The 25,579-nt window shown below is 29.8% G+C and overlaps 1 protein-coding gene across 1 annotated transcript; it reads left to right on the forward strand.

Moving 5' to 3' along the window:
• Positions 1–1,209: 1,209 nt before the first annotated feature.
• Positions 1,210–24,128, forward strand: LOC129615830 (laminin subunit alpha). The gene is made up of 21 exons (XM_055531212.1): positions 1,210–1,974; positions 11,800–12,036; positions 12,111–12,498; positions 12,561–12,770; positions 12,828–13,238; positions 13,298–13,570; positions 13,639–14,491; positions 14,591–14,729; positions 14,817–15,305; positions 15,365–15,523; positions 15,595–15,713; positions 15,786–16,026; positions 16,083–17,669; positions 17,739–17,866; positions 17,933–18,513; positions 18,574–19,850; positions 19,907–20,094; positions 20,156–20,871; positions 20,936–22,043; positions 22,103–22,320; positions 22,380–24,128. The coding sequence occupies exons 1-21, from the start codon at positions 1,561–1,563 to the stop codon at positions 23,918–23,920; spliced, it is 11,277 nt and encodes a 3,758-aa protein (XP_055387187.1). The 5' UTR covers positions 1,210–1,560; the 3' UTR covers positions 23,921–24,128.
• Positions 24,129–25,579: the final 1,451 nt, after the last annotated feature.

A 25,579-nucleotide genomic window follows, 5' to 3' on the forward strand; every position in this document is an offset into this window, starting at 1 on the left:
TACAATATATTTTCTCGTATTTATATTTAAATTGTATTTTCTTCATATACACTCAAAATTTAATATTATTCTCATTAAGAAATTCTCTTAAAATTTAATCATATCTTTATGTGTGTATGTATGTATATGATAAATATTTTATTGTATTGCTCTTTCTATTCCATTTTCTAAATTTCCAATTACGTACTAAAATAATATTTTCAAAATTGACTTTTATGCTCCTTTTTAGTGTTATTACGTACTACTATTCATACATACATATGTAAATGACTTTGTAAATATAATTTATGATTAAACATAATTCATGTGTGTAGGCAATAAAAAATATCTTAAAAATGTTCATATGTGTTTGTGTCACTAATAAAAAAAATATCTAAACTAAAGTAAACAGAAAAATCTTCAAAAAAAAAAAATAATTTTTTTTTATTGACTTTAAAAAAGAGCAAGAAGAATCAACTGATTTTTATGAGTTTAGGCGTTTAGGGAATAAAATAAGAAGGCATAAGTATGCGCGGATATAAACATGTTGAAAAGAAGATTATTTGAACAATTTCATATTCAGATAAGGCTATTTATGATAACAAAATCAGTGTGTAGAAGCATTTACAGAAAAGTTTAAACAGAATGGTATGAACAAAATTTTATTAAAAATTTGTCCTACTGCGAATCGCGGATTTTCAATAAATCTTTGGCTATACTAAATTTATTTTTGAATTATTTTTATTTAGACTGACCATTTACAATTTTATAATTTAGTAAACTTTAATTCCTAGATAATTAAAATTTTATTGCATACTTTCAGGGGCATAATTTTTTCTGCCCCAAATATCATTATGATATTTCTCCCATGTTCAACCGTTTACTACAAATCGTTTATAATGTTATATACCATATAAACAGAAGTATATAAGAAAAATGCTAAAAGCACGAAAAAATTTTATAAAAGTTCAATGCACTTTCTCTCTTTTTTAAAAAAAAAAAAATTTTCGATATTTTGTATTTCTTCATAAAGTCATTCATCCAAATGAACTAAAACTGATCTTCATTATTAATGTTTATTGTTTTTTTTTTCTTATTATGTTCTACTGATTAAATTTACTCTGGAAGTAGGAAATTCTGATAATATCATGCCGCTGTATATGATCCCTTGTTTAGAACCGAGGTTTCATGTAAAGAAATTTTAAAAATAAATTTTAGTCACGAGCAAAAATCCGTTCAGTCTGGATGGTAAAACGGGAAAAAGAAGAAACAGGAAAATATATTAAAACACCAGGACAATAAAGGAGGATTATTGGGAAATTATTGTGAAGAAAAAGTGAAAAGAGTGTATAGTTTATACTACATACAATGTGTTAGAGTGTAAAATGGAAAAGAAAGAAAAAAATAAATAAGATTTAAGGGATAAAATATCATTTAAAAAAATATACTTGTATGAATGTGTGTAATAAATAAAAGCGAAAAGAAGAAAATAATTAATTGAAATAATTAAAAAAAAAAAATTTAAATTGGGAAAATTTAAAAAAAAATTCCCTTTTAATTGCTCTTGTGTTCATAATTAAAATGGGATTTTTTCAATTCAATCCCATTAAAATGAATCGAATAAATATATTTGATAATTTTATTACCACTGGATTATTAATAATTTTAATTGGTATAATTAATATAAATGCTGAATTAACACCACCATATTTTAATTTGGCTACTGGACGTAAAATTTATGCATCAGCTACATGTGGTGTTGGTACTGATGGACCAGAATTATATTGTAAATTAGTTGGTGCTAATACAGAAAATGAATTTCAACATGGTTCTGTTATTCATGGTCAAATATGTGATTATTGTGATCTATCGAATCCAGATTTAAGTCATCCACCAGAGAATGCAATCGATGGTAAAGAGACATGGTGGCAAAGTCCACCATTATCTAGAGGAATGAAATATAATGAAGTTAATTTAACAATTGATTTTGGTCAGGTTAGTAAAACTTTTGGTTTTTTTTTTCGGAAATTGATGTTTCAAAAAAATTTTAAAGAATAATTGAAAATTGATTCTAATACAAATCAGAAATATTTGTTTGGTTATATTTTTTTTTTAAAGTTAATTTAGTTCTTTTCATACAAAAAAAAATTTCTTAAAATTTTAAGATTTTGTTGCCGAAACTTATCAAATTCACAGCCTAGTAATATATTTAAAGTTCATAGATTTTATTTTTGTTCTTTAAAACAAAGTTCATAGAGGTTATCAATTTTAGGAATTATCATATTTTACATAGTGTATGTACATATGTATATGTATGTACGTATGTGAGACACAGAAATTTTTAATCAAAAAGTGTACATGTAACCCTATTTTTAAGTGTTTTTCTTAATTCTTAAAATTTTGTAAATAAATTGAATTAATTCTTGTGGTACATATATGTATATATATATATATAAATTTAAATAATATAAAGTAAATATATAATTAATTTTAATTTTTAGATGATTATGACCAAATATTTTTTTTATTTACTTATTAAACACTCTTGTGCCTTATCTTGTTGAACTATTTATACAACATATGTGATTAACTAAATTTTGTTCAATTTTTCCTTTTCTGAAAGAAGAAGGCTCAGGGTGGGGGGGAAGGGGGAAATAGCTGTGATTCTAAACTCGTGTTGAACTCTTTAAGAATTCATGTTTAAATTGAAATATTATGAATACACTCGATACTGTTACATACAGGTTGTTATCAAGCATTGTTTTCGAATTTGAAATTTTGTTAAAATAATGAGAGCGAAAAAAAAAAGAATTGAATAATCAAATGAAATGCGTGAGATCTTCTTACATGGCGTCATATTTTTAAGACGCTCGCGGGATTTAGATTGAATAAAATATTTCTATATATAGAATAAAATCTAATTCTTTATCGTTAATAAATCGTGTAATTTAAATTAAAACTTTTCTGTACAGTTCTTGAATCAATCATGAATTTTATTTTAATTATCGAAAATGCCCTCCTGAATGCGTCAACTCAAAAATCTTATTTTTTTTAGATATTTCCCGTAATATTTTCAACGAATTATTTTTATTTAATCATTTTGGTGGCATTTGAAAATTATTTCCCATAGATTCATCTAAAAAATTATATTTTTTCTCAATTTCCTGTAATACATATTCAAGTAAAACAAAATAAATTTGGTCATCATTTAATATAATTTTTATTAATAGAAAAAAAATAGAAGCTTTCTTGCTACAAAAAGAGCAAATTAATAAACTGCACAAATACACAATAATTTTGTTTTTCTTCTTATACATACACACACAAATATAAAATAATCAAAAAAATTTCAAATTCGAAAAAAAAATTCTTAATTTTATTTTCATAAATATCTTATTTCTCTTAACGTCAATATCACGTTAAAGCATTGCTATTGAATTCAAACCAAGAGGCATTGTTTAAAACGATTAAAAAATTAAAAAAAAAACGAGAAAAAATAGAGTTGGCCGTGTCAACTCTGTGATACCTGTAAAAATTTGTTGTCAATATCAACGATTTTTTTATGAAACACATTGGCCCTACTAATATTTCAATACCACAGCTTTTACAGTTTCTAAGTTATAGCCAAATAAATTTGGAAGTTGTATGGTAGGTGCCCGAACCAGTGCCTCGATCATAACCAATTTAAAAAGGGTTCTAGCACTTACTACAATAAATCATTTGTGAAAATTTGGTGAAATTATCTCAATTAGTTTTTGAGTTATCGCTGGGACGAACAGACAAACGGACAGACAAAGATAAATCGACTCAGAATTCGATGCTGATCAAAAACATATACCTGAGTCTATATCTCAGACCATTATTTCTTAGCGTTACAAACGGTAAGGCAAATTTAGTATACTATTCGAACATACGTTCGTACGGCCATAAAAAAAAAACACACAACTCCAAAACTCAAAAAAAAAATTTTTTTTTCTTTCAATTTCATTTGAAACCGAAATGAAGTCAAATATTGTATTTATATTCACATGATCAGCATAAAAGCACATGTGCTTCCTTTTATAAATAACAAATCTATACCATTAGTTTACAATTTTCACATATGCATGCACATATACGCGATATGTGATATGAATTTTGTGTATTTTATATTATATATGATATAATGTAAATAATATACGAATGAATATAAAAACGAAAAAAAAAATTTTATTTCTGAAAACAAGGTGTCCCACTTTAATAAATGTTTCTTGGGAAATTTGTAATTTAGTTGGAAGACATAAGAAAGCGCCACATTGTTCTTGTATTTCATTAATGAGAACACTCTGTATGTATAACACTTTTAGTATAAACAACTCTCATATCCCGGCCGTCACCTCCTACTACACCACCCGTATGTAAAGAAGTATAGTTGACAAGAGAACATTATACGCTCATATGGGATAAAGTCGTATTTTCAATATTAAATTTTATATCTATATAGCACTCCATTCATATATAGTTTTATTGGGTGTTATATAGTACTCCAAACTATTTGATAAATTTAACAAACTATTTAATTTTCATGCATTCCGATGTCAAACAATTAAAACCGTATACCAATTTTTTATACATTGTATTTATAGTAATTCTTTGTAAATTTGGTTCAGTAATCCAGTTTGGAATTCAGTTCTGCATATGTTTCTTTTCTTAAATTATTCTCATAAATGATTGATGCTATGATGTAAGCATATTTGGAAACTACAACAAAAATTCTTGTAGGTCGATTTAAAAAAGTAATTGCCATAAATAACTAGAAATTAATTTTAAAAGCTGTTCTACAGTAAGGTTTTGTGATAATTGTAAAAATTTTATAAATTTTAATTCTTTTACTTCAGTTGAATTTAAAAATTGCCCAATCTGAATTTTTGAAATCATTTGCATCTTGCGTGTAATAGAAAATTTGCATAGCTGTCATGACAGTTAATAATTATGAGTTTGTCAATTTATTCTCGGTGGTTAATAATTTTGATAATAAGGTTACAAGGATTAAGGTTTCTAGGTATTTATACAGCGAAATAATTTTGTATTTCCAATTTTTCCAACAAATTTTTGTTCCAACGAAATAAAATTCCACCTATATAGACCATTCTTGATTTTAAACGATGACTTTTGAATGAAACATCCTGTACGTACACAACGTTGCCCATGTAGACAAGTGTTTATTCTTAATGATCTTTTTCTTTATGGTGTTTTTTTTTGGGTTCATAAGAAATTGTTCTTTTTTTTTTTGTTTTTTTTTTCGAACACATGCATTTTTTTAAAATTTCATTCATACTAAACATAAACTCCAAACAATAGTCGTTATGTTTTTGTGTTTTATTTTTAATTTTATTTTCCATTCAATCTGGAATGTTACAGTATCATGTTTTGCCTAACTATATGTTTGTACTTTTAAACATATTTAAAAATAAAATATGTATGTATGTACTTATGTATGCGATTGGGAATTTAAACAGTGCTATTGTTGCGTATTGTAGAATAGGAATTTTGTTTGTAATGTACAAATTTGTTTGAATTAGTGCTATTGTATTAGTACAATTGTAATCAGAAAGTACTATTGATATCTTAATATTGTACTCTAATGTGGAATTTCAGTGGTTATAGAATGGGAAGGGAAGAGGAGGGCTAATTTTATTTATTCAAGTGTTATAAAGAAATTTAATTCAATGAAAATTTACACGTTTTTGCAACGTTATGAAAGTGAAGGTTGCAAAAATAATCACAATTAATTAGAATTGTTCAAGTACAAATCTGTTAGGATATGCGGATGTATGGTTTAAGTTACATGCTCTTACACACAAGATTATATCTTTGTTAAAAACTATTAAAGATAACATAAGCAATGCAGTACAGGAAAAATGGTCAAGAATTCGTTGATTTATTTTGTATGGTGAAGTAGTTGCAAGCATTTTATTGGTGGTTGCAAGCATTTTATTGCCTTGATATGAAAAATTCATTAAGAGAAAAGTGGTTTTATTATAAACAATTTTTAGCCAGTTCACAGTCGGTACAAGGAGTATTCTTGAGCCAAAAGAATTTTTTACTTATATCAGGGCTACAGTTCTTTTTCTATTTCAGCCGAAAAGTGGATTTAAAAAAATATTCTAACTACGCACTAATTCCTTATTCTTTATTGTTTAATAACTAAATTATTATGGTGGTCATAACTGTTTTAATACCCTATAATTGACATAAACAAACCATAAAATAATTTTTTAATTTCTCTCTCAAATAAGATTCTTATATTTTTCTTCCAAAAAAAATATCTATATAATATGCATATGTAGCATATGTAGATATTATATCTTGATTTTTCAACAAAAAATCTTCACCAAAAATAATGAAAAATGTGCTATTAAGAACTTTGAAAATATTATTTGTATTATAATGAATAAACTGTATGTGGTGAATGCAAGATTATGTTTGTTTGTATTATGGCAACCTCAAAAATTTCTGGTTTACATTATAAAAGTATTTGGTACCTGTTGCAGTTATAAAAATAGATAGATACGTTTGTATGTGTGTTTAAGCGTGCTCAAAAATAAATTGATCAAAGGATAAAATTGTAATCGGACCATTCCATTATGCAACAAGGACCGATTGAATTTGTTATTTCGTATTTGTTTGTTCAAACACTTCCTTCCTGTAGATCCGTTTCATATTATTAGAATGCGGCAAATTCTATTTTTCGTATGAATTTACAAACCAATGGGACGGTAACTTGCCATTATAAATTTCTTTTTGGTGTTATTCTACGCCAAACTCAGGTATCCTTGTTAGATTTTTTGTTCTCTAAACTTTCCAAATTTTTTAATTGAGTTTCTTACTTTAAGAATGTGAAAATTTTGGAATAAATGTTCTTCTCATCTTCCAAGACATGTTTGACTAAATTTTGCAATTATCAATCAAAATTTCACAAAAAAGTGAGACAATTATTTGAAGACCTTTCTATTAAGTATTAATGTTATTTTGATCTGGTATGAAAACATCGGCTCCTGTTAAGTTTTTCTTTTTTCAATGTGCTGCCTATTAATGTCTCCTTTTATGTATACAACACCTTAAATCTTAAATAAATCTTTAAATTTATTAGTTTCAAATAAGTGAATTATGACCAGTAGTTAGAAAATCTTTGTCACCAATGTTTTATTGAAAATAATTAAGTAGTTTGTAAATGTGTTGGTAAAATGTTTATCGATACTTAAATATATAAAGATACTTAACGCAACATAAAGAATAGGTCAAAATCAAAGAATAAATATTGTTCAAGAAAGTGAACAAGCAACACAAATAAATGTAGGTAACCTACTGTATAGAAAGATTTCGCATTGTGATGACAAAAGATTAAAATCTTGTATTTTGTGTACCATTTAACAAAGGCTATATACACAATATTATGAACCTGTATATATACCTGTACCTTATATGTGATGAAGCAAATGGCTTTCATTCATGGATTTTGTGCCGGAATGATAAATTCTTTATGAACAAAGAATAATTTTTTTTGTAATTGCTAGCCAATTAGAAATGATTATAAACTTTTTAATTGTACTAATTATTTTTACGTAATTATGTAACTAAAATCATTTAGAAGAACATATTTTTGTTAAGTTTAATTTAACAATAAAGTAAAAAATTATAGTTTGAAACTATAATCACCGAAATAGTTCAATATAAGTCAGTAGGGAATAGAGCCAATGGTTCGAAACTAAGAAAGAAACAGTTATAAGATTAAAACTATTCAAGAAGAATTACGTGTATCTAGTCAATTCTAGCATTTCAGTTATTACTGCAACCGCCAAGAAGATTGGTTGGTTTAGGTAGATGGTTTTTTTTTTGGGGGTTATATTATATGCGGGGATTGTGGGATGTTAAATTGAGGGTTACCGATTGATCTTCTTGTTGGCATAGTGCATGCCCTTCGCGTGGTTTGCTAAGGGGGCCTCTTCTATTACTACTACTACTACTACTACTACTATTACTGCAGCCACTTTTTGATTGACTTTTAATTCTCCTTCCACTATTTGCAACACATTTTTTTACGTGTACATAGTAAAATATTAATGGGTTGTGTTGAATATGCATGTGTCCTATGATTCCTTTACGATTCAATGATTTCAAGTATATACTTTTAATGAAAATAGTTGCGCGTCATATCATAATCATTCTGTCATAAGCGCCTATAGGATTTAGACATAATTGTGCGGGAATTTATTTTGTTACTAAACTGCCATTGTTATGTAAGATATTGACAGTGAACAGCTCCTAATCGATATTCAGCTGATATAGAATTTATTCAATATGCTAGATACTAAGGACGTAGAAAATTAAATTTGTAAAGTATAAGTTTGATTTCGAAAAGAATGAACTCATTAAAATTCTGAGTCATTCTGAATTAAAGTTGCAGTTTACAAAATACATTGAAAAATTTAATTAAATAATTTATTTTCTTAATTGCATATAAGCGCTATTCAAATGTACTTTCCATTTAACACAACACATTGTCTTAATTTTTAATAAAAACTTTAAATATAAAAAAATAAAAATAAAACGCCTACAATTTTTTATGTTTTCTAATTGTTTCTTGTTCAAAATTCATTGTAAAAATTAATTAGTACCTCCATCTAGTATTATTGTTTATATTTGACAGTGTTGTCTTACTATAGGATTACTATAATTAGAAGGTTATATTTTTTTATAATTATGGCATTTTAGTAGGTACTACTTCAGGACTAATAAATTTATAATTCGAATTTAATTTTAGAAAAAATTGTTTAGTGATCGAAAACTCAATGTTTTATTTCATATCTTTAGGCTCTAATACTTTAGCATTACATAATTTTTGGCATTATGATTATTAAAGATTATAACGCAACGCGACCTAAAAGATCTGTTGTGCTCCCTACCACGAGCGTTCATTGTCCCGCCTAGAGCAGCCCCGCGAGGCCGACACTTTTGTTATGATTACTAAATAAATCACCAATATTTTAGGAATATGAATTTTTAATTGTTTTTGGAACGACAGTCAGTGAGGAATATAGACTTGGGATATAATATAAAATATATTCATTGGTTTGGAACTTTGAAAATAATTAATATGCAACAAGAGTTCTGAATTATTTCACATAAATAATGGATTATGAACTGAAATTCAAATATTTAATAAAAGCAAACACTCAATTATAATATTGTTTGTACAGAATGGTTGCAATTAAGTAAGATTTAAATAATGTATATCTGCTTATGTATGTAATTTGGCATTGCATTAAATTGACTATGGTTTATTTAAAAAAATAAAAATTATGTAGTCATAACTTAAAGTAATTTTTAAGTGTTAATGAATATGGAATGCAAGGAAATAATGTTAATTATTATTAAAAATTAAAATTATTGTGGAATTATAGATTATAGAATATTATAGAGCCACGAATTATATACAATAATTAATTTTTATAATTTATTTTTAATTTTTTACAAGATTAGTTTAATTTAAAATTTGGTTTTATATATTTACTATTTATATTTTATTTATTGGTAATATTTAAAATAATTAATTGCCACATTTAAAATAGTAATTAATAAAAATTATTTTAATTCTTAATTGAAAAATAAAATAATATAAGTATAAGGCTTGAATTTCGGACAGATGTTATGTGAAAGTTACTATGGTTTCAAAATTGCAATAATACCATAATATTGCTATATAATTCAGCATTTGGAATTTTTATGTTAATATTGTTATGTAAGCAAAAATTCAACAATTAGAGTTTATAAGCTGAATTGTGTAATTAATTGCTTAGTATAGGTAGTGTTAATTTTGTGAAGTTAGAGTGAAGTCATATCCGAGTAATTTTATGTATACAATACAAAATTTTCTATTAATAAACAACAATATATCGGGCAAAGACACGATATTTGGCACACTAAATTCAATTAGAGTAATTCAGCAATACAACTTTAATTTTATAAAATATAAAGAATATCGTCTTAAAAAAAATTAAATTGTTGCTATATTGTGAAAGCAAGTGGACTCTCATAATTTATGTAAAGACCTCTAACAAAATGTAAATCTAATGTCAATTTAATCATTTTAGCTGCTTTCGAATAAAATAGATTGCGTATTTGTTTTTAATTATGAAAATAATTAAATGCTTAAATTAACAGATTGAAAACAGTGTGGTTTCTAAAAATAAGCCTCCATACCTGTTATTTATTTTATTTATCAATTAAATTTGCTTTGCGGAACAAAATAAATTCATGGGAGAGTTAAATTTAGATATCTTGGAGTGACTTTGTAGACGTATAAAGACTTAGAATGGAAAAATTATGTCTGATAAATAAATATCCATAAAATATTTAAAGCTGTTGAATGTAGGCATTTAAACATACATTTAAAAATATATTTATTTATATGACAACCGTTTAGGAAATCATTATATACTAAATCGTATACTAAATTTTACCATTTGTAACGCTAAGAAATAACGGTCTGAGATATAGACTTAAGTGTACGTTTTTGATTAGTGTCGAATTCTGAATCGATTTAGATTTGCCTGTCCGTCCATCAATCGTTGGCGTAGTAGGGCCAATATGTTTGATAAAACTGGTTGAAATTGCTTGGTTCCTTCTAGTAACTGCCATACAACTTAAAAAGTTATTTGGCTATATCTAACAGCAGAAACTATAACAGCTGTGATAATGAAATTTCACGCAAGCAAATACATGACAATAGAGTTGACATGGTCTACTCTATTTTTTTTAATTTTTATTCTATTTCTTAAATTTTTAATAAAAGATAAGAATGATGAACATATATAAAAACTAGAAGAATCTTTATTATGTTCGGTAATTAACAAATGCTCATTTAATGAAACTGCTCTGCTAATTTTAAAATGAAACCATTTTAACTCTAATCTCTTATATAAAATTATTTTACTATTTTAATACTTATTACAATTCAAAAAATGAAAATTCTTTTTAAAATATTAATTCAGTGCATAGCCATGTAGATGTGTTAATTACATATTCCAAGTAAAATTATGAAGTCGATAACTTATTTCAACTTTTTTCAGTGACCGGAAACATAAGAAATTGATAATAATTTGAGTTGATTTGCTTATTCACTTCCATCGACCTAAAAATATATCAAATTTTAGTTCATTTTACTTTTAATAATTTTTATATTTATTTAAAAATTATATCATGTATGTTTCATTATTATTGCCAGACTTAGACATTTGCTCTTAGATTTGCAGAAATAACTCTGTTCTATGCTATAACTTATGCGTAAAAGAAAGGGTAAACCATTTGCATTTATATTAAAATTGATAAAATTTCGTTTTAGAAAAAATTCAATGGGTTCTCAGATACAAGAGTTTTTAGAAAATTTAGGATAAAATCTACTCCATACATTTCTTGCTTAAATCTGCGTTCAAAGAAAAGTGGGACTTTCGTTTTTAAGAGCGTTTATTAATTAACATTTTGATTTACACACATTCTTTACTTAGCGTTGTACATTTTGAAAAATTTGATTTTTTTTGGATCCGAAATTTTTTTAGATTTTTTTTGCTCTAGTAATCCTTTTTGAAATTTTTTGAAAGTTAAAATCGTTTCTCATAGAATTAAAGTAATAAAACGCAAAAGCCTGTTTATTCTAATTTCAAAAGTTTTGGTAATGGCGTTCAACATAATTTATCTTTCTAGATTTTTGAAATAATTCAATTGTAAATATTCGAATTTTTTAGAATTTTATTCGGAATACATTTTTTTTATATGTTTTAGGAATTTCATGTAGCTTATGTTTTTATTCGAATGGGAAATTCTCCAAGACCCGGTGTTTGGACTCTAGAAAAATCAAGTGATTATGGCAAAACATGGCATTCATGGATGTACTTTTCTGATACTCATACAGATTGTGACTCATATTTTGGAAATAACACATACAAATCAATAGAAAATGATAATGACGTTATTTGTACAACAGATTATTCAAAAATTGTACCACTTGAAAATGGAGAAGTAAGAATCTCAAAAAAAAAAATAAATTTTTTTTATATGTCATTATAGTGATTATTTACCGATATATTTTTTAGATACCAGTTAATTTGTTAAAAGATCGTCCATCAGCAAATAATTATTTCAATTCAACGGCACTTCAAGAATGGACACGAGCAACAAATGTACGTATACGTTTATTAAGGACTAAAAATTTACTCGGCCATTTAATGTCTGTTGCTCGACAAGATCCAACTGTAACACGTCGTTATTTTTATTCTATAAAAGATATATCAATTGGTGGTCGTTGTATGTGTAACGGTCATGCTGATACTTGTGATGTTTTAGATCCCAGAAGTCCAGTTAGAATATTAGCATGTAGATGCCAACATGATACTTGTGGTATACAATGTAATGAATGTTGTCCCGGTTTCGAACAAAAGAAATGGAGTCAAAATACGAATGCTCGACCATTCAGATGTGAACGTAATTATTTGAAGTTTTACAAAAAACTATTCAGTTGAGTTTATTTACATTCTTTATTATAGCTTGCAATTGTCATGGTCATTCAACTGAATGTATTTATGATGAAGAAACTGACTTGCAACGACTATCATTAGATATTCATGGAAATTACGAAGGTGGGGGAGTTTGTCAAAATTGTCAAGATAATACAAAAGGTATCAATTGTAATGAATGTATTCCTAAATACTATAGACCTTATGGAAAACATTGGAATGAAACAGATGTTTGTAAACGTAAGTTAATAACTAATGTTACAAAGAAGCTCTTATATTTTATAATTTTAATTTTAGCTTGTAATTGCGATCACTTTTCTTCGACTGGTAATTGTGAAGAAGAGACCGGACGTTGCGAATGCAAACCAGCGTATCAACCACCCAATTGCGATTCATGCGCATATGGATATTTTGGATACCCTAATTGTAGAGAATGTGAATGTAATTTAAATGGTACACGGGAATATTATTGTGAGGCAACCGAAGGATATTGCCCATGTAAAGAAAATTTTGCTGGAAAATATTGTAAAGAATGCGCAGAAGGATATTATTCTTATCCGGAATGTAAAGTTTGCGAATGTAGTGATATAGGCGCCTTGAGCAATAACTGTGATTTTGAAAATGGTCAATGTCAATGTAAACCCAATTTTGGTGGACATAATTGCGAATCATGTAAAGATGGTTATTATTCCTTCCCAAATTGCCTCTGTAAGTTCTACATAATATTAAGGTATAAAAAACAATATGCTATTGGTTAATATTTTTAGATTGTGATTGTGATGTTAGTGGAACAGAGTTTGAAATTTGTGATAAAGATAATGGGAAGTGTTTGTGTCGTGAAGGATTCGGAGGTCCAAGATGTGACCAATGTCTTCCTGGATACTATAATTATCCAAATTGTGTCCCTTGTGAATGTTCTACTGTTGGAAGTCGATCAAAAATATGTGACGCAACTGGTAAATGTACATGTTTGGCAAATTTTGCTGGAAAACAGTGTACTGTCTGCCAAGTCGGTTATTATAATTATCCAGAGTGTTTAGGTAACGACTTCAAAATTTACCCAATTAGATATATTAATCAAAAAAATATTAATCATTAATATTTTTAGCATGTAACTGTAATACTCATGGTGCTGAAGGCATTTCCTGTAATGATGATGGGCAGTGCAGTTGTCTTTCAAATTTTGATGGTAAAATTTGTGATGTGTGTAAAGAAGGATATTATAACTTCCCAGCATGTGAGGAATGTAATTGTGATCCAGCTGGTGTCATACAGAAGTTCGCTGGTTGCGGTTCTGTGCCAGCTGGTGAATTATGCAAATGTAAAGAACGTGTTAGCGGAAGAATTTGTAACAAATGTAAACCTTTGTATTGGAATTTAAACATTAGTAATCCAGATGGATGTGAAGAATGTGAATGCTTTTTGGATGGTACTGTTGGTGCACTAGATACATGTGACTCTAAATCTGGTCAATGTACTTGTAAACCATCAGTTACAAGTCGTGACTGTAGCGAGTGTAAAGATGGTTCATTCGATTTAAATGGTGGCAGTTTGTTTGGATGCAAGGATTGTGATTGCGATATTGGTGGCTCAAGAAATTTAAATTGTGACAAACAAAGTGGAAATTGTAACTGCCACCCAAGAATAACTGGAAGAACATGCACTCAACCGCTTACCACACATTATTTTCCAACATTATACCAATTTCAGTTTGAGTATGAAGATGGATACACACCTTCAGGCGCTCATGTTCGTTACCAATATGACAATGAACAATTTCCCGACTTTAGTGGTAAAGGTTATGCTGTGTTTTCAGGCATACAAAACAAAGCCCTTAATGAGATTAATGTGTTCAAATCATCCGTATATAGAATGGTTATAAGATATGTAAATCCGACTGATGAAGATGTTGTAGCATCTATTTTAATACAATCTGATAATCCCTCAGAAGTCGATCAAAAGTAAATAAATTTATTCTAAATTAATCCATTTTTTTAATAAATATATCAATCACTCTACTTCATCTATTTCAATTAATGTCATTCTCATTTCACTTTTAGCGCCAAAGTTCTGTTAAAGCCTACAATGGAGCCAAAATTCGTAACAGTTTCTGGATCTAAAGGGGATAAACCATCTCCAATTGTTCTAGACCCAGGCCGGTACACCATTACTACAGAATCAGTTAAAAATATAATGTTGGTAAGAGTCATTGTCCTAATTATATTTAAGACTTAATTATAATTAAATATTTTATATTAATTATATAAACTACTGTATATTTTTAAGGATTATTTTGTTTTACTACCGGCTGCTTATTATGAGGCTTCAATATTAACTCGAAATATTCAAAACCCATGTGAAATTGGTAATATGGACTTATGTCGCCATTATAAATATGTATCAGTTGATGAATTCAAACCTGTTACGGACCCTATTGAAGCAGAGGAAATTTTTACCGATAGTGAACATATGATAATAATTGACCATAAGGGTGTTGTACCGGCATTGACCGAGGTTCAAAATTCATTAAAATATAATCTAGATGTGCCACATACTGGACGATATGTTATTGTTATTGATTATGTAACTAGTAAAGAAATACCACAAACTAATTATATTAAAGTTCGTGTAGGTGAAGATAACCAAGATTATGGCACTGCCACATTGTACACGTGCTTATATACTATGGGTTGTCGTCAACCAGTGCTTGATGAAGAATCCAGAGAAAAATTATTTTTCATTGATGTATTGGACTCAAAACCAGTTGAACTATATGTAAAAATTTTTAACAAAACTTAAATTTTGAAAAGCAAAATATATAAATAAATTTACAGCATGGCCATGAAGATTTTGGTAAAGTGGGCGTTTTACAAATAACAGCAATTCCAGTTGAAGATTGGTCGGTTGACTTTATTGAACCTAATAACGTCTGTGTGATTCATGATAAAGATTGTGCTCCGTCTAAATATCCAGCAATTCCAGATGCTAAAAAGGTACATCTTTTTACGAATTATCTAATAAACTAATTTAAAGATTTTAATACCCTAAATTTTAACAAATTAAGATTGAATTTGAAGCTGATCATGAAGAAAGAATAACACCTTATAAACCACCGTACGCTGTCAAAGATGAAAATATAAAACTAATTTATTTGGATAGAAATAATGCCTCAATAATGATTGGGTAATTTTATAAACGCCAGAACTAAAAGTAAATTTCATAATTTGTTCGAATGTATTTGTGAAATTCTTTCAGATCAAAAGTTACTGAACCAGGCAGATACATAATTTTGCTTAAGTATTATCAACCAAATCATCCACGGTATAATGTTCCTTTCCGGTTGAATACTGAAAAAATACTATACGATGGTAAGTTTGAAGTTAATCATTGCCCATCAAGCTCTGGTTGCCGCGGAATAATTAGGCCCGAAAGTACTGTTGTAACAGGAGATAATACTTGGTTTGATATTGACGATGAATTTACTCTTACATTGACGGTAAAACGCAAAAATATTATTGAAAGAAATCAAAAACATATTTTTATAAATTTTAGAATAACAAAAATAAAGGCGTTTGGTTAGACTATATAATCGTTGTTCCAATTGGTCGATATACAGATGATTTACTGGTTGAGGAACCATTCGATCAAACGAAAGAGTTTATTAGTAAATGTGGCCAAGATCACTATTATATACCATTAAATGCGTCAGAGTTCTGTCGTAAGGCAGTATTTTCATTGACAGCTGACTATAACCATGGAGCTTTACCATGTAACTGTAACTACGATGGTTCAACAAGTTTTGAATGTGATCCTTACGGTGGACAGTGTCAGTGTCGCCCGAACATTATTGGAAGGCATTGCGACGCTTGCCGTACTGGTTTTTATGGTTTTCCTGACTGTAAACCTTGTGATTGTCCGATTACAGCTTTATGTGAAAAAAGTACAGGTGAATGTATTTGTCCAACTCATGTAACTGGAGAGAAATGTGATCAATGTAAACCATATACATATGGCTTTCATCAAATAATTGGTTGCGAAGAATGCAATTGCCATCCGTTAGGTGTTTTACATGGGAATATGCAATGTGATTTATTCAACGGATCATGTCAATGTCGCCCAAATATAGAAGGTCGAGCTTGTGATCAATGTTCCAATGGCTATTATGGATTTCCAAATTGTCATAGATGTAATTGCAATCATGATGGTACAGAATTGGAAATATGCGATAAAGATCATGGAGAATGCTATTGCAAAAAGAATGTTGTCGGAGAGAAATGTGATCATTGTGTGGATGGTACATATAATTTACAAAGGGACAATGCTGTCGGTTGCACGCAATGTTTCTGTTTCGGAAAAAGTCAACGTTGCAAATCTGCTTATTTGGAAGAATTCAAAATTAGTTTGATTGACAAAGTTGCAATAAATAATGTATATTTTGACGGAAAAAAAATTGAATTTTCTCCATGGCTCATGGATAAAGAGCAAATATTGAAGAATGATACTTTATTAGAAGCAGACTTTACATTTAAAGACCCCCCAGACGGTTTCGTTTACTTTAGCGTGTTAGCTCATTTATTCAATCTTAATAGCCATATAACAGCTTACGGTGGTGAATTGACATATAATTTATATTACACTACTGGACCATTCGGTAAGTCGTTGGTCGCTCCAGACCTTATCTTGAAAGGCAGAAATATTACTTTGAAACATCAAAGCGACGAGCAACCCTCAAGCTCCAATCGTTTTAATGGATCCGTTAAAATAGTCGAAAGTAATTTTGCAACAGAAAATGATGAACCAGTTAGTAGAGCGGATTTAATGTTAGCTCTTCGAGATTTAGAAGGAATTTACATTAGAGCAAATTATTGGGAAGAAACTGTTTTGTCCAGGCTAAGTGATGTTGCTCTTACAATGGGTTTTGTTAGAACTCAACAAACTGATGAACATGTTCCACATGGAATATTAAAACTTATGCCTGTTGAAGAATGCTATTGCCCCCTTGGGTATACAGGTTTATCCTGTGAAGATTGTGCACCTGGGTTTTATCGTGTTAAAGAAGGTTTATATGGCGGTTATTGTGCTCCATGTCAATGTAATGGTCATGCTGATAGCTGTGATTGTAATACTGGTATATGCAAGGTATGATTATATTTTTATAATTTTAATTGTATATGTGGATTTATAAAGTTTGCGAATTTTATTTTTTAGGATTGTCAACATTCTACAACTGGTGACCATTGCGAATTTTGTATTGAGGGATATCACGGTAACGCTACATATGGCACACCTCATGATTGTATGATTTGTCCTTGTCCCTTACCTATAGACTCAAATAAGTAATTTCATTTTATTTTATAAAAAGAAAACCTTTCGATTAAATGATTTTTTTAACTGTGTAACAGTTTCGCAACCAGTTGTGAATTCAATCCTAGTGGATTTGGTGTGAATTGTCAATGTAAGCCGGGATACACTGGACCGAAATGTGAAAGTTGCGCACCGGGATATTATGGAGTTCCAGAAAACGTCGGAGATTATTGTAAACCATGCCAATGTTCAGGAAATATAAATTTAGATGAGCCTGGCTCATGTGACACTGTCACCGGCGAATGTAAAAATTGTCTTAACAATACTTTTGGACCTGCATGCAATTTATGTGCACCTGGATTTTACGGTGATGCTATAAAATTAAAAGATTGTAAAAGTTGTGACTGTGTTGTGGAAGGTACATCACAGTGTGATCCGTTTGTTGGTACTTGCAACTGTCATGAAAATGTTATTGGAGAACGGTGCGACCGATGTGAGCCAGATCATTACGGTTTTGAATCAGGATTTGGTTGTAAACCTTGTGATTGCGGAATCGCTTCAAATAGCACACAATGTGACGATCATACTGGGGCTTGTCCATGCAAGCCAGGTGTTTCAGGCCGTCAATGTGATCACTGTGCCAGAGATTACTGGAATTATAATGAGGACGGTTGTACTGGTTAGTTAATTCTCTCTGAAATTAATTTATTATTCCTAATTGAAATATGTTTAAATTTAGCCTGTCTTTGCAACAAGGGTTTTTCACGAGGCTTCGGCTGTAACACTATGACTGGCCAATGTGAATGTTTGCCAGGTGTGATTGGTAAAAATTGTGATTCTTGCCCTTATCGATGGGTACTCATAAAAGACGAGGGTTGCTTCGAGTGTGACAAATGTCATCATGCCCTTTTAGATGTAACTGATGCTTTGCGCGATCAGATTGATCCAGTAGTAGGTGATTTCAAATCAGTGCAACTGGCATACTTTACTGATCAAAAATTAAAATACTATAATGATCTTACTGAGGAACTTGTTCCTAAAGTACAAAAGCTAGATCCAAAGAAGGTTGTTTTAACCCCGTTTATTGAAGAAATGGATGTTTTAGAAATTGAAGCTAAGCAGTATAGTAAAAGTCTAAAAAAATTAGATCAAAATGCTAAAGATAGTTCTATAAACAACGAAAAGCTTATTGCAGAAGTTAAAAATTCTTTGGAAGAAAGTAAATCTGTTGTTACAATTGCCCATGATGTTATTGAAGAAGTAAAATCACTTTCTGACAGCTTCGATACGTCAATAGGCGCTGTTAAGGCCGATAGAGCTATTGATAAAGCTAAAGAAATCTTAAATCATTTAAATGAAACGAAATTTGATTTGAAGCCAGCGAATGATCAATTGGACAAAGCCAATTCTCTTCATAAATCTATCGAAGAAGAAATCATGGCACCAGTAAAGGATCAAGCCGATGCGGTTGCCCAGTTAAAGAAAGGTACAGGAGAGTTTAAAGAAAAATTGGCCGACTTACATAAGTGGAGTAACGATGCTATTGAAAAGGCTAATCAAGCTGCTGAAATGAACCGGCAGAATAAAATTACTTTTGATGATTCAAAATTCGATACCGTTGAAAATCAAGATAAAGAAATCTCTAAAAACATGAAAGAGACCAAAAACCTACTTACAAACTGCGATTTGACGTTAGAAACAATTGGAAAAAATATTCAAGGACTGCAAGAAACATTGTTGCGTTTGAAAAATGTCAATGTGAAAGTAGATGATTTATTGCCAGAAGCCGAATCTAAAACAATTCAACTTAAGGACCGTGTGGAAGAAGCGAATATGAGAGCTGTTGAACTTGAAACACAAGCTAATAATTTACGCGATGAATACGCTGACAGTACATCAGATAAAGAGCCAGCTATTAAAGCAGCTACCGCTTACTCAGATATCGTTAACGCTGTAGCAGCAGCCCAAAATGCTGTTAAAGATGCTAAGCATGCAGCTGGAAATGTAACCGAAAAGGTAGTATCATGAATTTTTTTATATATATATTTTTTATTTAAAACTCAATGATCTAGGGAAGCGACATCAAAGAACGCGCTGAAAAGTCCGATAATCTCGCAAGAGAATTGTTGGGAAAAGCAAGAAATTCTTTAAGTACCGTACAAACTGACTTGCAACCTCATTTAGATAATTCATCGCAGAATGTTGATGATATTACTAAAAAACATGAAGATTCTGAAAAGGAATTGTCTCGTTTATATACGTAAGTTTAAACTTGTAGTTGATACAATTGATTACAAAACATTATTATTTGAAATTTTTAGAGAATTACAATCTCTCCCAAAAGGCTCACAAACGGAATCAATTGAAATGGTAATTGCATCTGCTGAGAGGTCAAATGATAATGCTGACGATGCTCTAGCAATATTAAAGCCTTTAAAAGATGAAATTCCAAAAAGTTTAGCCATTGCTAGAAACATGTCAGATCATGTAGATAGAACTAATCAAGAAATCGAGCATACAACTAAGCAGGTAGATAAAGTCATGGACGCTATACCATTGATTAAAACGAAAATTGATCATTTAGACGAAGAACAGAAAAAGATTGACGAAATGGGTAAAGATCTTATGGAACAGCTAGAAAATTTAAAACGACAAATTGAAACAACGCGACAAATAGCTAATGAAATTAAAATTGGTGTAGCTTTCGGCCCGGCAACAAACTTGGAATTAAAACCGCCAGAAGCCTTGCCACTTTTAGCTCAGTCGTCTAGGGTATCAGCTTACTTCAAAACTGATAAACCAAAAGGATTTTTGATGTATCTTGGAAATGATAATAAAACCGGACCTTATTATCAGAAAAACCCAGATTATATGGCCTTAGAAATAGAAAATGGTGTTCCAGTTTTATACATAGATTTAGGTGATGGACCTGAAAAAGTGATTAGTGATAAATATGTAGCGGACAATAAATGGTATCAGGTAATCGTCGATCGCAATGGAGAAAACGTTAAACTTAGTATAAGAGAAGCACTTCCAGGTAAAATGATAGATTTGAATTAATTAACGTATTTAAAAATTTGTAAAATGTTTAACATTTTCAGGTGGGGAAGAAAAAACTCATGATGTTACTCATAAAATGCCTGGACAAAACAATAAGTTTAATGTGGACAAAAATAGTCGTCTATTTGTTGGAGGTTATCCTCCAGATTTTGTACCCCCACCGCAAATTACTCAAGGGTCATTTGAAGGTGCAATTGAGGAACTTAAAATTGGTGACGAAGAGGTGGGTTTATGGAACTTTATAGATGGCCAAGATAATAATCGAGGAGCTGCTAGAAACGTATTATTGACTAAAGAACAACCATCAACTGGATATAGATTTAATGGAAATGGTTACGTCATGTTAGATGCGAAATCATATTCATTTAAACATCGGTCAAGTATTCAATTTGACTTTAAGACTTCAACTGATACAAAAGAAGGTTTACTATTCTACGCTGGCCATAAGCGTCATTTTATATCTGTTGAAATGCGAAACGGTGGTATTTTGTTCCAATACAAACTTGGTGAGCACCTATTTTCAATACATGATGAGCAGATGTATAATGACGATAGGTGGCATACAGTAGAAGCTCAACGTGAAGGTCAAAAAGGTTTACTTAAAATTGACGGAAAACCAGTGTTTGTTAAAGAAGCTCAACAAGGTGTTCCTGAAGATTTAATAATTTCAGATGTAATGTATTTCGGCGGAGTTGATCGTCCAACTAATCATTCTGAAGTAACTACACACAATTTCGATGGCTGCATAGACAAAGTTCTAATTGAGGGATATAATTCTGATTTAAGTAGACATCTAGTCGTTTTCGGTGCTAGAACAGGTTGTCCCCATAAATTTTCTAGCTCCTTATCTTATAGACCAAAACATCATGGTTACTTAAAACAAGGAAATGTTTCTTCAAATAACGATTTCGAAATCAACATGAGGTTTAGAACAAAACAAAAAGATGGAATTATATTTTACGCTACAAATCACGACCAAAGCTCAACTATAGGCCTAACAATAGATGATGGAAATTTAATATTGAGAAGCATGAAAGAAGAAGTTCAAACTGAAGCCAAAAGATATGATGATGGTGAGTGGCACATAGTTACTGCCAAACATGACGATGATCATTTAAGACTAAAGGTCGATGAAGTGGAAGATGTAAGGTATGTGATAAACAAAAATCTAATAATATTGTCAAATACTAAATATTTTTACGATTCAGCTCAAGAGTTTCACCGACAGAATTATGGATTGAACATGGCCAGATATTTTTCGGTGGTTTGCCGAATAACTACAAGCCTATACGAGATAGGCTTTCAAACTTGGCATATTTTATTGGTTGCATTAATGATGTGACATTGAACGGACAAATTGTTAATTTCGCTGATTCAAATGACAAAGTTGGAGGTAGTTTTGAAGACTGCCCGTCGGATCTGTTATGTAAAAACAAGTTTCTTACTTAAATTATTGTCGATTACATAGATTTACTTTTCTTTTAGATTACGATGTGCTTGCGCTACCTATTTATTATGTTGGAACTGATTCTGGTACTGGTTTCATAGATATTGCTGCTAACGAAGTCTTACACTATCACACCCCCAAACCACATCATGAAATCAGAACAACAAAAAAACCAAATCTTGCAGAACAATGGCCTCCTATGCCGGATTGGTTTGACAAGCAAACTGAGTCAACTTCTACTGAAAGAGACACAACAACTAGCACGTCAACAACAACAACCACAACTACAACTTCAACAACAACAACAGAAGCACCAACAATTGCAACTCGTCCTACAAGAAGAAGAACCACTTCTAGGCGCCCAACCGTTCCTGAGGTTCTAATTCCACCTACTATACCATCTGTTTTGGAGGCACCCACTAAATTACCAGCGCCTGAAACTTCAAAATCAGATTGCGTTTTACCAATTAATCCTGATTATGATGTTGGATTTGAAGCTGGATATCGTTTCATTAGTGTACGTGACAGGCGTGTTGAAATTAATTCAATTGCTTCTGGTAAATTTAAGAAGCAACATGAAATCAGTTTAGAATTTAGAACATTAGAAAAAGATGGCTTACTATTCTATGCTTCTGACAGTCGTCATACTGATTTCATTGCATTATACTTAAATAACGGTCAAGTTTATCACAAATTTAGAGCTGGAAGAGTAATGCAAATACTAAATTCGACGGCTGTTTATAACGATAACATATGGCATGTTGTTGAATTTTCGAGATTGCTAAATAGAGCTACATTAATAATTGATTCAAATGATCGCTATGATGAAGCAGTTGAAGCAGGAAGAGCGATGAGTCTTCAATATCCATTCTATGTAGGTGGAGTAGATCCAAACCATAAAGAAGGAACTAATGCAAATACTTTGTTGGAAGAAGGAACATTGTTTACTGGTTGCATTAGAAATATACTATTTAACAAACAACCAACTGATAAACCACCGCACTTACACAATGTGGTACCATGTTCAGAACATAACGAAAGAGGTACATTCTTTGGTGCTGAAGGTGGTTTTGTTAAGTTACAAGAGCATTTCCGTGTTAGTACTGAGCTTACAATACAATTTGACTTTAAACCAAGAACACAAAATGGTATTTTATTCTCAGTTCATGGAAAAAGCTCTCATTTAATTTTAGAATTGTATAATGGATCTATAATATTTAATGTTCAAAATGATGAAACACATAAAATAGAAGCCAAATTTGAACCATTGCCAGGAGTTAATTTCTGTGATGGAAAGTGGCGTACCGTTTCAGCTGTTAAATCACAATATGTAATAACATTAGCTGTAGATGGTATAAGTTCTAATCCTGGTATTGGTGATGCTAATAAAGCATCAACAGATACAACTCGAGCATTATTTATGGGCGGCCATCCATTTATTAAAAAACCAAAAGGATGGAAATCTTCACAAAATTATCACGGTTGTATTCGTAATGTAAAGATACGTGAAATTCCAACAACATATAAAAGAGAGCAAATCAAGGGAGATGTTTGGCCAAATATGTGTCCAACTAATTAATATCGGAATCTTTTTGATTAAAAGAAAAAATTTTGATTTTATTCTCATAAATTTATTACTTAATTACATACATACATAATATAATTATAAATATCAAAAGCTTTTGGAAAATTTTTATTTTTGAATTGAATGTAAAATATTTGATTGATTTTTGTTAAGAAATCTTTCATAATATTTATACTAGTCATCCAACAATATAATTTTATTTAATTATCCCCTCTATTATGTATATCGGTATCGGCCGATAAACGATAATTTATCGGCAAAATTTTGTGTTTGTATTACCAACATTGTTTATCGGTAAATTTTATCGGAGTCGGGAAAGCTTTTTTTCCCTGTATAGGAAACGTATTAGCTGGTATTATGAAAACGATAAATTGTCGGGTTTTCACCGATTTAAAAGCGGGTACAAATTTTTAGACGACAGATTTTTTTTTTGTAAAATCTTCATTTTATCAAGGAAACTGGTGTAATTAATTGCTTTTTTAAAATGTAAGCATTTTTTCTAAATTATTTTCTTTCAAAATGTTATTCATATATTTTATTTAGGAGTAAAATCGTAAGCAACAAAAAACAAATTGCGCGGTTAGTAGAAAAAATGGAAGAGGACTTAAACCTGGCAAGGAATGATAATCTGAAATTCTGGATAAACCTAAAAAATGTGTACATATTATATAAATAATAAAATAAAATAGGTACATAAACATACATTTTGTTGTCTAAATCCAATGGATTAGTTGAATCTCTTATATGTCGTCTTTGAATAACTTGCGTTTCTTCACTTTCAAAATATAATGCACGTGACATTTTCCCGATATATGTATACTTTTATTTTACAAATTTAACAGAAAATAATTTTCTTACAACAACTTTTTAGCACATCAAAACCAAATTCAAAATAGTTTTAAAAATTTTTTGAAAATAACTTTTGAAAGAAAACAAATGTCATTAGAAAAAAAAACATTTTCTCCAATTTACAAAAACAAAAATTTGTATGAAAAAGCTTCTTTTAATCGGTTGAAATATTTTTATCGGTATCGGTTCATAATACAGAAGAAACCCAAAACCGATGAGAACTGCCGATAATATATCGGCCGATACCGATGTTCATAATAGAGGGGTATAAAAGTTTCCAAAAATTTTAAATATTTTTATATTTTATAAAACTTTTATTTCTATCTTCTTTAAAATATTTTAATTAAAATAAATTATCTCCGAAAATCACAATAAAGTAGCGGTACTGTGAACTGCATTATAACAATTTATAGCAATCAAGAATTTGTTAAGAAGCCATGCAATTTATTTTAGTTTTGTCGTAAACGTTACCAAAATCGTCTAAAACTAAGTAATCACCAAATTGTTACTTTATTTTGGAAAGGTTTATTTTTCTGTTTTTAGAACCAAATGTGGCAATCTTATTTCTTGTACCCTCTGGCTGGAATTGTATTACAAGAGATCAACAATTTCTTGTGTGTGCATTTTGCAATATTATTCCAAGTAGTAACGATTTTAAATACAAATATAAAATTGAATTTTTAAAATTCATTTTAGAATATATTAATAATATTCATTTGGGGATAATTTATTCTAAATATTTCATATTTTATAAATAAACAAGTGTCATATTAAATTTAGTATAATAAATTTAATTTCATTCAA

Source organism: Condylostylus longicornis, unplaced genomic scaffold, assembly GCF_029603195.1.
Source record: "Condylostylus longicornis isolate FDR11 unplaced genomic scaffold, ASM2960319v2 ptg000148l, whole genome shotgun sequence".
NCBI lineage: Eukaryota > Metazoa > Arthropoda > Insecta > Diptera > Dolichopodidae > Condylostylus > Condylostylus longicornis.